The sequence below is a fragment of the Centruroides vittatus genome, unplaced genomic scaffold, assembly GCF_030686945.1.
Source record: "Centruroides vittatus isolate TY-2023 unplaced genomic scaffold, ASM3068694v2 scaffold_1209, whole genome shotgun sequence".
NCBI classification, from domain to species: Eukaryota; Metazoa; Arthropoda; class Arachnida; order Scorpiones; family Buthidae; genus Centruroides; species Centruroides vittatus.
Genome location: NW_027122673.1, coordinates 1,163,939 through 1,177,228, shown reverse-complemented (window position 1 = coordinate 1,177,228; position 13,290 = coordinate 1,163,939). Strand labels below are relative to the sequence as shown.

At 31.3% G+C, this 13,290-nt stretch overlaps 1 protein-coding gene across 1 annotated transcript in view; it reads left to right on the top strand.

Annotated features, from left to right (window-relative positions):
- The window catches only part of LOC136986822 (potassium channel subfamily K member 1-like), a 46,439-nt gene continuing 33,149 nt past the window's right edge, over positions 1-13,290 (top strand). The window contains exon 1 of the mRNA XM_067284436.1: positions 1-440. Within this exon, the coding sequence (XP_067140537.1) occupies positions 266-440 (175 nt within the window). The 5' untranslated portion in view covers positions 1-265. The remainder of the gene's footprint in view (positions 441-13,290) is intronic.

Below are 13,290 nucleotides of genomic sequence, written 5' to 3'. Positions count from 1 at the left end.
GACTAATCAACAAATGTATAGAGGAAGAGTGCGAGCGTGGGTCTGTCAAAGCAGATGGAATCGAACGGAAGGAAGACGAACGTTTCAGCTGTTCACGTTTATAAACCTGAAGACTCCTATTGTTAGCCATCAGGAGGTTTACAGAACCATGTTTTTTTCTCGTGTAATCAGTGTTTAAAATTTGATTTAAACAGTATAATTTCCCAGGAAACCTCACCACAATACTAGAAACTCGAACCTAATTTAACATATCCACCGGAAAAAAATGGGTATGAGTAAGAGTAACGTACGTTTGTTTATATTGTCTGCATTTTATATATTGTTTCTGGTGATCGGTGCATCGATCTTCTCGGCCATTGAAGCACCACAAGAGGTCAATATAATAAGAAATTTAAGAAATCTAAGATCACAATTCCTACAAGAAAATACGTGTGTTAAAGGTAAGAACCCTGTGTTAAATTCGCTAAAATAATTAAATTATCTCGGTAATTTACATGTGTATCTTATGGTAATTAACGCGGTATGGTGTGCGTAACGACACGTAACACTCTTTCCCATATGTTCGTGCCATTTAAGTGCTTACACCTTGATTTTTTTCGTGTGTTACCGGCTTCCTGTTTTGTAGATTCTTTCCGGTTTTAACCCCCGGAAATTGCGTTTTGTGTTACGCTCTTTGTCTTGTAGCAAATTATACACGTAGTTTTATGCTCGTAACGTTGTAAAATATGTAATAAATCAGATCAGCGTAACGTCCTCCCCATACGTTTATACTGTTAGAAACCTCGATTTTGCGCTAACTTATGCGGGTTTTTATACGCTTGTTTTCTGTTCTTAACCCCTCGTAATTGCGTTTTACGTTAGCATAATTGTCTTTCTGTACTTATAACACATTTTAACGTAATTTTACTCGTAAAATCGTTACCATTTTTACCAAATAAGATCAGCGTAACGTCCTTGCCGTATGTTAACCCCTCGAAATCGAGTTACGCGTTAACGTATATACTTGTAACACGTTTATAATTGTAAAATATTTGCCATTTTCATCAAATTATACCCGCGCTTGAATATATTATCGTACAGATTAATATTTTAATTAACTTTATGATTAATTTAAAGTCGTTTACGAGTGAGATAATTGCTATAACGATCAAAATGGCTCATTTTTATAGCGAATTTTGATCGAATTTTGATCAATTTTGTCATTTTATAGCGGTAATTTACGTGGTCAAACGACAGAAACCCGATCGACTGATTACTAACATCCTGTTTATTTCCCTTCTCCTAACGGAATTAAATCGTGTTTTGCACGTAAAAAGTCCCCCAAAAATCAAAATTTTGCGTTTTTTTACTGAAAAATCCCCAAATAATCGAAAAGGTTTTGGGGATTTTTCAGTAAAAATTCGCGAAAATCGTCGAATATTTACACACGTCTTTAGACCTGTGTTTTCATGTTGCTTAGATGTAGCCTAACTTTTTTTTATGCTGGAACTTTGAAAAATTCATTTTTTTTAATTAAAAGTCGTTGGTTCGGACCTCATTTACAATAAGAATACCTCATTACGATGTTCAAACGTTAAGGATGCCTCATTATTCTATGAGGCATTCTAGACGTTTCGAAGTGAGGTCCGAACCAGCGATTGTATTATTAATACTAAGCCTTTTATGTGGTGATTTAAAGATTATTAAGCAATTTTCGATCGAAATTCCTTATAAATACTTTAAAAAACTGATCCTTTGTGTGCCGAAAACCTTTAAAATTTCATCATTTGTCAATTTTTTATTGTGGACACAGTAAATATACATAAATTAATCCTTTACTGTAACATATTAAGATTATGTCATGGGTTCAGACCCGACTCAGTATCCCTTTAGGCCTTACAGTAAATGCTTTTCATTATATCTCAAAACTCAGTAAGTAAACTAAAAATATATCGATACCGAGCGGGGTCCGAACCCACGACAACATATACTTAATAATATATTGGTATGGATCAGGTCGCATCAATTTGAAAATACATTCTTTTCATTATATTTCATTAAAACTGATATTATAAATCAAGCAATATAAGAAATATATTGAGTGTTGAGTAAGGTGCGAACCCACAACCAGGTATATTTAAGTTATGTAACAGATTGAGTTGGGTCTCTACTCGATATTCATTTTTTCCCCATTATATTCCATTAAGTATTAGTGTATAAACTAAGAATATAATGAAACGAAGCCGTTTGATACCGAATGGGATTCGAACCCACAACTAAACAGGGCCTTATTAAGTGTATATTAGCTTGTGAATTCAGACCAATCTGTTTCCAGTACATTCTTTTCATTAAAACTCGAGAATATAACGAATGAATGTATGTGTTACTAAGTAGGTTCGAACCCACCACCTACTGTAATGTATCAGGTCGAAGTTTAATGTTTAAGTTTATTTAACGTATAAAACCACTTAATTTAAAAATCGATTTCAATGGGGACCGAACCCACGCCTTAGATTTCCCCCTGACAAACGTTAATACTTTTAAATAATTTCTGTTTACGCTTGGTCGCGGGTTCGGACCCCACTCGATATCGAATTATTTTTCTTGTAGTTTTATTTTATATATTAAGTTTTCGCGCTCTTATATCAACAAAGGCGTGGGTTCGGTCAAAGATGTACACGCTTTTAAGTTTAGTATATTAAATATACTGTGGCTGTGTTGTGGGTTCGTATTCCGTTCAATATCAAATACCTTATTTCTATCGTGTTTTCGGTTTTTATTCTTTAGTAATATTACGATTTACGTCTATATTTAAGAATGTCGTGGGTTCTGACCCCACTTAATGTTATACATTATTATTTTCTTGATTTATATACTGTTATACACGCTACTGTATGAATAGAAAGAACGCATGTAGCATCATTGACAGAACCGGAAAGTCACGGGTTCAACACACATGCAATAAGTATTCTCTCTATTAAGTGTCCGTCGTCTGGAGGTTATTGTGTATTTATTTTAAGAAACTTTCTGAAAAATGGACGTGGGTTCGATCCTCATATAGGCATACAGACATCCTTACAGACTGACTTCAATAAAAAACAAAAATAAAAAATACAAATTTTAATTTTGTTTTGGTCGGTCAGTTTGTCTAAACTTTTATTCCAAAAACATCGGTTTTACTTCCAAAATATTTAAATTTTCTTTGAAAAAACGCAAATAATAATAATAATAATAATAATAAAATGCAAATTTTAATTCTCTTAATTAAATTTACATTTTAATTGCAAGTAATAAAATTAAGTGGAATTTGATTAGTTGTATTTTTTTTGTAATTTCATAAAAATGTATTATTTAAGTGGTTTTTATTAAAGGGCAGATTTTTAAAGGAAATTAATTAAATTTGCAAAAAAAATACAAAAAAAATTTTGCTTTTTTTAATATTTTTACTGATTTTTTTTTGTTTGCACACATCAGTTTTGCTTTTTTTTAAAAAAAATGTAAAAATTTGCATGGTTTGAAGCTTATTTTTTTGCATTTATAGTCCATTATTTTTTGCATTTTTTGCATTTATAGTCCATTGTTTTTTGCAGTTTTTGCATCTATAGTCCATTATTTTTTGCATTTTTGCATTTTTAATGTTTGCGTGGTTTCCGGCGATCAAAAATTTGACTTTCTGAGTTTGCAGGCTTGCATTTAATCAATATTTTCGTTTGTTTGCAATCCAAATTTCCTTTTTTTTTCGCGCAAATTTAATTTATTTGCATTCGTCTAAACTTTTGCTTTTTTTCCACTCAAACTTTGCATTCGCATTCGGCACTTGCGAGCCAAAAATTACGAATTTCGCCCTCTGTTAAGCCGAAAATTCGTCTTTGCACGAAGCCAAATCGCTAATTTTGCATTTTATCTACGAGTTTAGATCAAAATTCACTTCTTTGCATCCTATAGACATTCATTTCTTTGCAATTAATCCAAAAAATTTACAATTTTGATTCATTCAGTCGCAAAAAATCGCAATTTATCCAATCGAAATTCGTGTTTTTTGATTTTTTTTTTTGAACAGAAGTTAAAATAAATTCTACCCATTGAGCGCCCCATCCAGGAATTCGAGTTGCATTGCAGCAAATGCCACGAAAGCAACTAGTTGTAAACAAACCTTATCGTGGCTTCCAAGCCATTAAATTCTACTCCTGCTTTTTTTTAGAAAATTTATAAAAAATACAGTTTATTTATTTTGCTTTTTTTTGGAATTTTGGACCCACTCCAATTACTTCTTCCAATTTTTACGTGAGCGATTTTTGCAACTTTCTGACATATTTTACAAAAAAGTAAAATAAACTTGACTTTTTAGAAAAAAAATACATAAATTTTTTGCATTTTTTAATGCGTTTTTTTTTGTAAAATAAAGTCACCAGTCGAGTAAATCGAGGTGATTTTTCTAGTCGAATGCCTACGAATTAAGGTGAATAAAAGGTTTAAATTGAATTAACGTAATTTAAAAATGCATAAAATTCAATTTAATTCAAAAAACGCTCAAAAATGTCGAGTCAAATTTGACTTTTTTCCATCCGAAATTGTTATAAACAGAAAATTTCCATTCAAAATTACATTAAAAGAGCAAAAAAAATCACTAAACCAGAGCAAAAAAACAGCGCAAATTTCGATTCTCCCATCGAATTTCAAGAAAAAATGCACCAAAAATTGATTTTTTTTCACACGTAAAACGCAAACAAAAGGCTACATTATTAAATTACAAGTTAAACACGTATTTTTTGATCAACCTTTTCTGTAGTTTTTATATAGTAACTTAACAGTGGCGCAGTCTGGAGCGTTGACGTTACTATGGACACAATACAAACGTAACAGAAGGCAGTACAGTACTTTGAACTGTTCTTCTGTAAGTAAACACGTGTGATCTCATAGAAAGCTGCAAGGCTTTCCTACAGTACTTTACTGTCCGAGCAGAAAAATAAACACCGAGAGCTGTGAATAGGTGAAAATCTAATAAAACCAGCGAGAAAAATGGGTTAAGTGGATGAAGTTTTGATATAAACACGAAAAAATACTACCCGGAATTATAAAAATCTCGTCGGTATGTCTGTCTGTAGGCGAGAAACTCGTAAAGTGTCGCTTAAATTATAGAAATTTTCTCTTATTTTACTAATTCGATTTGTGTTTTATTGGAAAATTTCTCGATTTTATGTGAATTTCATTGGTAAAATGCAATGAAATTTACATCAGTTTCAATTGATCATTACGTGAGGATTTCGAGTTTTAGTGTGTGTTTTTTTTTTAATTTAGAGGGAAAAATACTGGAAAAATAGTTGAAAAAATTATTCGAACGTGAACTGATAAAGAATTAAGAGCTTTATCAAAGAAAAACATTCTTAAAAAACACTCAAAAGACGTCGACTTTTCACCTTTAACTGAAGATTCACCCACGATTAAAGCTATAAATCCTGGTGTATTTTTAGAATATTTCCTAATAAAACTGTAGAATTCCAATAAATTTAAAGTAAATTTTATATATTTTGTTAGAAAATTTATAGATTTATTTTTTTAAACTTTATGTAAATTATTTTTAGATAAACACAACGAAATTGACAGCGGTTTCAATTGATCCTCACGGAAGGATTTCATAAATTTTACCGATTTTTTTTGGATTTAGAGCGGAAAATAGTTGGAAAAATTCTTTATCCTTATAAAGAATTAAGAACTGATAAAGAATTAATCACGTTATCAAAGAAAATTCTAAAAAAAAATCACAGAAAAGAGTGGAATTTCCACGTTTCAATGAAGCTTCACGCATGACTAAGCTGCAAACTTTGGCTTTTTTTTGAGCTTTTTCCTTTGATGTCGACTTAAATTCGTATCATTTCTCGCCCAAAAAATTATATAAATTGATTTTTAGGCCCAATTTACCTATTTGAAAACCCATTTAAAAAGAAAATGACCTTGCAGCTTGAAATACAAGCTGCAAAGAACCGATTGTAATTCAAAGACAAGCAATTTCCTTGCTGTTTGCATTATCGTGCAAAAATGTATTTTACCGTCTGTTAAATTCACAGCAGTATCTGGAACAAAGCAATTTTCTGTGTAAAGAACCCACTAAATTAGCGATCCTTTCCGTATTGATCCACTGACATCACATCACAGTGCAGCAGCACTACATACTTCTGTATCATGACAACAGTGCAGATGTTATTTTTTAATGAATTATTCATGAAATTTACAATATTAATAACACAAATAGATACTTTATAATGTAAAATAATATTATCTAAAGAATTTATTTTGATTTTTTTAAAACTGCACTTATAAACACCATAATTGTCAACTTTTTTTTTAGCCTTTTAGAGGGGTTGTTTCCACTGAATTTATTGGGAAAATATTCCAAAAAATTGCATAAATTTTAAAGAATTTTGAATGAGAAAGATCTGCCAACAATCAAAAACACCAAAAGAACATTTAGAAAACCTAAAAACAGCCACAAAAAATATTTTTTAATGATAATATATAAGAAAAATTATACATAGAAAATTACTAGTTTCTGCTCTAATGGATATTTTGCATGGATTTTTTTTTAGATTTATCTAAAAAATCAATCAATATTGATAGGGAACAGTCAGAAGAAATAATAAAAAGTCACACAAGAACATCCATAGAATAATAATGAATCACCATGGGATTACTTCTAGATATTTATGAAATTCTGGAATTTTTTTTCTAAGATCTTTATCTAAAAAACCTCAAGGTTTAAAGAATTTTATACCTAGAAAATTGGTGTTCTTTGAGAGATTTATTATCATTATTATTTTTTATTTTTTAGAAAAAAGTACCAAGAAAAAAATGCAAATTTTGCACCGAAAGGTGTATTTTTATTATGAGATAATGTTCATTTTTCTTGATTTTTTTCACTGTCTGAATCCAATTATTTTCATTCCTTTATCTATAAAAGGAGATTATTGTATTGCCTGTTGAAACACATTTCTATTGAATTTACTGTAATCTTCTCTACTTTTCTACTTCTTATAAGCAGAAAGATAAATTATTTATTGTAAAATTATATCTTTTTATCTATCTGTCATTGTTAAACAATATTTATTCTTAGAAAAATTCAAAAATTTACTTGGACTATTCCTTTATCTGAATGTATAAAAGACAAAATATGTAACGGTTTTATACCGTTCAATGTATCCTCACCAAATTTGGCCTGAATATTCTTTGACGCCCTAGAAAAAGTACTGTGGGGTCCCACCTCCAATTTCTTGTGTTTTGCAGTTTGATTATTGCAAATACTTGGGCCAATAAGTGTAGATTTTAGTTACTAAGACCATTGTTACTACTGTGTCTACTGAGCCAACCTCACCCCTACAAAAGCTGGAGGAATACCAGACACACAAGCTAATATGATATATAAATAAGTAGTACATAGAGATTTACAAATGAGTTTACATCTTTTGACTACAATTATTTGTAAAAATTATAATTTCTTTACTTCTCTGTACTCCTCTTTATATCCCCTTATTTCTTTGTAAGTCCTCTTTATAAGTCTTTGGACTAAAACTCTAAAAATTTAATTTATGAGAAAGTGTACTCTTTGGTAAACCTCTGAAATACACAATTACCAGGGGTTTTTTTTTGAAAATTTAGAGGTATTGAAATGAGTTTATTTTTTTGTAACCTGTGGAATACATTCATTTCTTAAAGTTTTAAAGGTTTTAAAATAAATGTACACCTTTACAAACCTTGATACCATACAATTATCTTTAAAAATCATAATTTTCAAATTATATGTTAGTTTATAGAGAATAAAGAGAAGAGTAAGGAAAGTAGAGTGAGGAAAAAGTAAGGAGAGCAAAGTTAGGAGAAGATTGAGGAGAGTAGAGTAAAGAGGGAATTGAGGAGAGCAGAGTAAAGAGGGGATTGAGAATATAGAGTAAGGAGAAGATTGAGGAGAGCAGAGTAAAAAGGGAATTGAGGAGGGCAGAGTAAAGAGGGGATTGAGAATATAGAGTAAGGAGAAGATTGAGGAGAGCAGAGTAAAAAGGGAATTGAGGAGGGCAGAGTAAAGAGGGGATTGAGAATATAGAGTAAGGAGAAGATTGAGGAGAGCAGAGTAAGGAGGAAATTGAGGAGAGCAGAGTAAGAAGAAGATTGAGGAGAGCAGAGTAAAGAGGGAATTGAGGAGGGCAGAGTAAAGAGGGGATTGAGAGTAGAGTAAAGAGGGGATTGAATAGTGCAGAGTAAGGGGAAGATTGAGGAGAGCAGAGTAAGAAGAAGATTGAGGAGAGCAGAGTAAGGAGGGAATTGAGGAGAGCAAAGTAAGGAGAAGATTGAGGAGCACAGAGTAAAGAGGGGATTGAGGACAGTGATGTGAGGTGAAGAGTAAGAAGAGTAAAGTGAGATGAAGATAATGAGATTTATAGAGGATTTATGTCTTTATAAATATTTGAACTACAAACCTGAGAATATAAAGATTTTCAAATAAATCTACTCTTTAGTAAACCTCTGGACTACAATTATCATTGAATATTTTACTTATCAAGTGATATATTTACATCTTTAAAAATCCTACTCCCTTTATAAAACTTTGAACTGCAATTACCTTTGAAAATTTAAATTCTTATGAATTTATTCCTTGTAAATCTTATAAAATATTAAAAATTAATTAATTTTAATTAAAAATTAGTCATAATTATAATTACTTTTACTATTTTCTAACTGTTGATGATTCAATTGAATGGTTTTTTTAGTCTTGTTCCACCTCTCTTATACAATATGATTTCTCCCCAAGGTGTAATAAAGATTGATTGATTGATTTAATTGCTTCAGAGAGTTGTTTGATTTATTTTAAGTAGGGTAATATCAAACAGATAACACTAGATATTAATGAAAGTGGTAACATCTCATGAAGAACTGTTTTTCAACCTTTCTTAGATAGAAAACCCTCACAAAGTTATGAAAGAGAGTAAAATTAGCCAAAGGTAGATCGCAATCGACCTGTTGAAAAATAGAAAACTTACAAAGAACAAAAAAAAGCATTTTTTAAATATGTAAAATTCATATTTTGCTCAACTTTTCTAAATTATTTAATAATATTTAGAGTATTACACAGTTTCGCGCAAAAATTAGCTAATTAATTATAGTTTCTTTTAATTAAAAAATTTTTAAAGTTTAGTGAATTTTTTTTAAATTATCAAGTAGGAAATCGCGATCCTCCGGTTGAATATTCGAATTTTAACAACCATTATTGCATTTTCTTTACTGTATTTTTTTAAATTGTCGTTTTACATAAAAAGCAGGGATTTTAATATTTTAATTTCTGCAATTTTATGGGATTTTTATATAATAAAACGAGGTTTATTCACCTGTGAGGACGGGAGAAAGGGTGGAATATTGCATTGTACGTGTCGAATTTTTAACTGTGCACTAACGATGTGGAGTAATTTGATGTTTAAGTAATTTCACACTTCACTTTACTGATTTATTCTGTTAATTACTTTTCTAACGAATTCCACGATTTCACTTTTAATTTAGTTTGTTTCATAATATGGCAAATGTAGCTTTTATTGTGAGTAGGACGCTTTCAACAATTAGATTTTTACCACTTTTGAGTTTGTGACAGACAATTTTATGTCTTCCACCATTGCACTTCCCCCCACAAAATTGCATTTGTGACAGTTGCGTTTTTTCTAAACTTCGGCTTCCAGTTTTCGACTCTTTCGTGCCTGTAACGATTGTACTTTTATTAAAATTTAAAATTGCATTTTTACTGTATTTATCATCATCTTCAACTCAACAATTGCGTTTTATTAACTGCATTTTCCTGTATTTATCATCAACTCAACAATTGCGTTTTATAAACTGCATTTTTCTGTATTTATCATCAACTCAACAATTGCGTTTTTAAACTGCATTTTTACTGTTTTTATCATCTTCAACTCAACAATTGCGTTTTTAAACTGCATTTTTACTATTTGTTTTTATCATCTTCAACTCAACAATTGCGTTTTTAAACTGCATTTTTACTGTTTTTATCGTCATTCTCAACTCAACAATTGCGTTTTATAAACTGCATTTTCCTGTATTTATCATCAACTCAACAATTGCGTTTTATAAACTGCATTTTCCTGTATTTATCATCAACTCAACAATTGCGTTTTATAAACTGCATTTTCCTGTATTTATCATCAACTCAACAATTGCGTTTTTAAACTGCATTTTTACTGTTTTTATCATCTTCAACTCAACAATTGCGTTTTTAAACTGCATTTTTACTATTTTTTTTATCATCTTCAACTCAACAATTGCGTTTTTAAACTGCATTTTTACTGTTTTTATCGTCATTCTCAACTCAACAATTGCGTTTTATAAACTGCATTTTCCTGTATTTATCATCAACTCAACAATTAAGTTTTATAAACTGCATTTTCCTGTATTTGTCATCATCTTCAACTCAACAATTGCGTTTTTTAAACTGCATTTTTACTGTATTTATCATCGTCATCCTCAACTACTGTATTTTTTTAAAAAGCCAGTTTTGAGTTTATAATTATTTCACTAATATATCGAATTGTATCTTTATTGGGCTGCAATTTGAAAAAAAATTGTAGACCTGTAAATTTCCACTGTCCGCCCTTCCTTCATTTCCAGGACAGAGTTAGGTAGATCAGTGTTTCGCAACCGGTGTGCCGTCACGAGATGACAGGTGTAACGTGAACTTTTACATATTCTATTAATTGTCAAGTTTTATTTATATATTTTTTATCACAGTTGCTGTGTTTCTTATGCTTGTATTTCATTCTCTGACGCAGCACTGGTAAAATATCATGATGTTTGTTTATTCTTTATTACAAGCCACGCATTTTTATGTATTATAAGAAATTAAATATAAAATAAATTTGCTCACAGGTGTTTTGTTATACCCTTGCCAATTGTTCTGTGTACGCGCTTCTCCCAAAAGTGCTGGGATTAGCCCTGTCCTTTATTACTTTATTTTGGTACTCGTCCCTGTTTGTTAGTGCTTCCTCAACTATATTACATTCCTATACAGTATGTGTTTCGGACAAAGTACAGAACACACTACACTCCTGCTACATACAGAAGTACGGTGGTTATCAAGAGGAAAAGTGTTAACACGAATATTGGAACTTAAAGACGAGGTAGTGCGTGTATTTTTGACTGTCGAGGGGCACGAGTACGCGGATTTATTTGCAGATGATGAATGGGTATGTAAGTTGGCCTATCTTTCTGATATTTTCGTACAATTGAATGAGCTGAACAGAAAAATGCAAGGTAGGAACGAAAATATTCTTATTAGTATGGATAAGATTCAAGGATTTGTGAATAAGCTAAATTTGTGGATACAGAGAATTGAAAAATGGTTCGTTCTCGACTGTATGGTCACTTGCTTCCGGTAATAAAATAATGATGGATCTAATTAAAGAACATTTACAAATCCTGCAGCAGAGGTTCAAGAAGTATTTTGGAGACAGTGTTGAAGATATCGACTGGGTTTGTAACCCATTCGTTGCGATTTCAGAGTCTCTACCTATTCATTTACAAGAGGAACTCGCGGAATTAAAAGCAGACAGAACATTGAAATTAAAACTCCTCGAAGTGCCTTTGGATACATTTTGGTTGACAATGAATTAAAGTTCATTAATTTTAATAATTCATTGTTTAATCATTCATCTGTTTAATAATAATAATAGGTTAGTGGCATAACGTAATTCTATTAATAGTATAATATATACGTTTTAAGAGGTGCCATTTTAGTGTGCCGTGTTGAGTCGTGTCGAGTCATAGGTGTGCCGCGAGTAGAAAAAGGTTGCGAAACACTGAGGTAGATGACCGGCTCGACTCAATTGCTAGCAGGTAAAGTATGATGTACAGGGGCAAGCCACCACTAGTTTGAGGTGGAAAGCATATAATTTAAATTAAATAAATTAAAAAATATGATTAAAAATCGCAGGCCGGCATTGTGCCTGCCTCTAACGACGACCATATATTTCAGAAACGCTTTTTAAAACAAAATGCATACAAAATAGCCACCAAACAACGGACAATTCTTTACGTTCCAATCAGTGGCCGTAGTTTAGAGGTTTGACTGTATACTGCAAAACCTGTCCAAAACGGAACCTGTCTAAACGGGAAAAGTTCTTCGGAACGGAGCGATTTCTTTATGTTATATATTTAAAAAAAAACCTGTTCTAAACGGAAACCTGCCAAACAGGAACAAATATTCGGTACCGCGCGATTCCGGTTTACACAGGTTTTACTGTATATATTTTCCTCCTTTATGAGCTTTTAACAATTCTACGCTTGTAAAAATTGCATTTTCTCATTAAATTTGTTGTGTTTTAATTTCCAGGATGTTGTATATAACAGAGGGAAAGTATGGCGATCGGTCAAAAAACGACACCCCTGATTTTTATTCCCTTTGAAGCTTAATAACTCCTATCCTTTTTGTTGAAAATTTCTGAAATTTTGCACGGAGGTTTGTGTATTAAGGGGATCGATGCTATTAAATTTTGGTGGTTAAAGGTCGAGGGGGTGGGAAGATAAAGGGTGTCGTGTGTATCTCCAGTAGGGTCGGACTTAATGACGATTTTACTCGTTACTAGCATTAAAACCCATCCCTACCCTCAAAATTAAGCTTTTTGCCATTTTATAACAATTAAAAACGTATAAAGTTTTTAATAACAGATGGCGCTACAAACACAGTTTTAAATTTTGCCGGGAAAATTAAGCAACTTGTTGCTGGATTTTTTTTCTACCGCTTTAGTTTTTTTTGAAATATGCAGTTTTGCGTTTTTTTAAACGGTTCTACGCCCGAAACAATTGAATTTTATTTCCCAAAATAAACAAAAATTTAAAAAGGCCAGTCACGTGATTTAAATTTTGCAAATTTATCTTTTTCTTTTGGTTTTTTTTTTACAAAAAAGAACTGAATTACAGAATGAAATCGCATTTAATTATATTCGGTCTTACATCTTCCATCAAACTTTCATCTTGTTATTTAATGGTGGAAATCGGCCAGGCGTGAAGCATGAATATTTCCTTCGTTTCTAACAAGAAAACGAAAAAATAAAAAAATATCTTTCTAGGAAAAAATCAAGGAAGCAAAACTGATTGAATTATCAAATTTATTTTTGTAATTCCATATTCAACGAGGTATAAGAATTTCAAAATGAAACTCTTACACCTCCGTTCAATACGGGACTATACTAGCATACGTGTTATGGCATTATGCTGTATGAATATCTGTTGATACATAAAAGTGGTTAATGTTACCTATGGTTCCAAGAT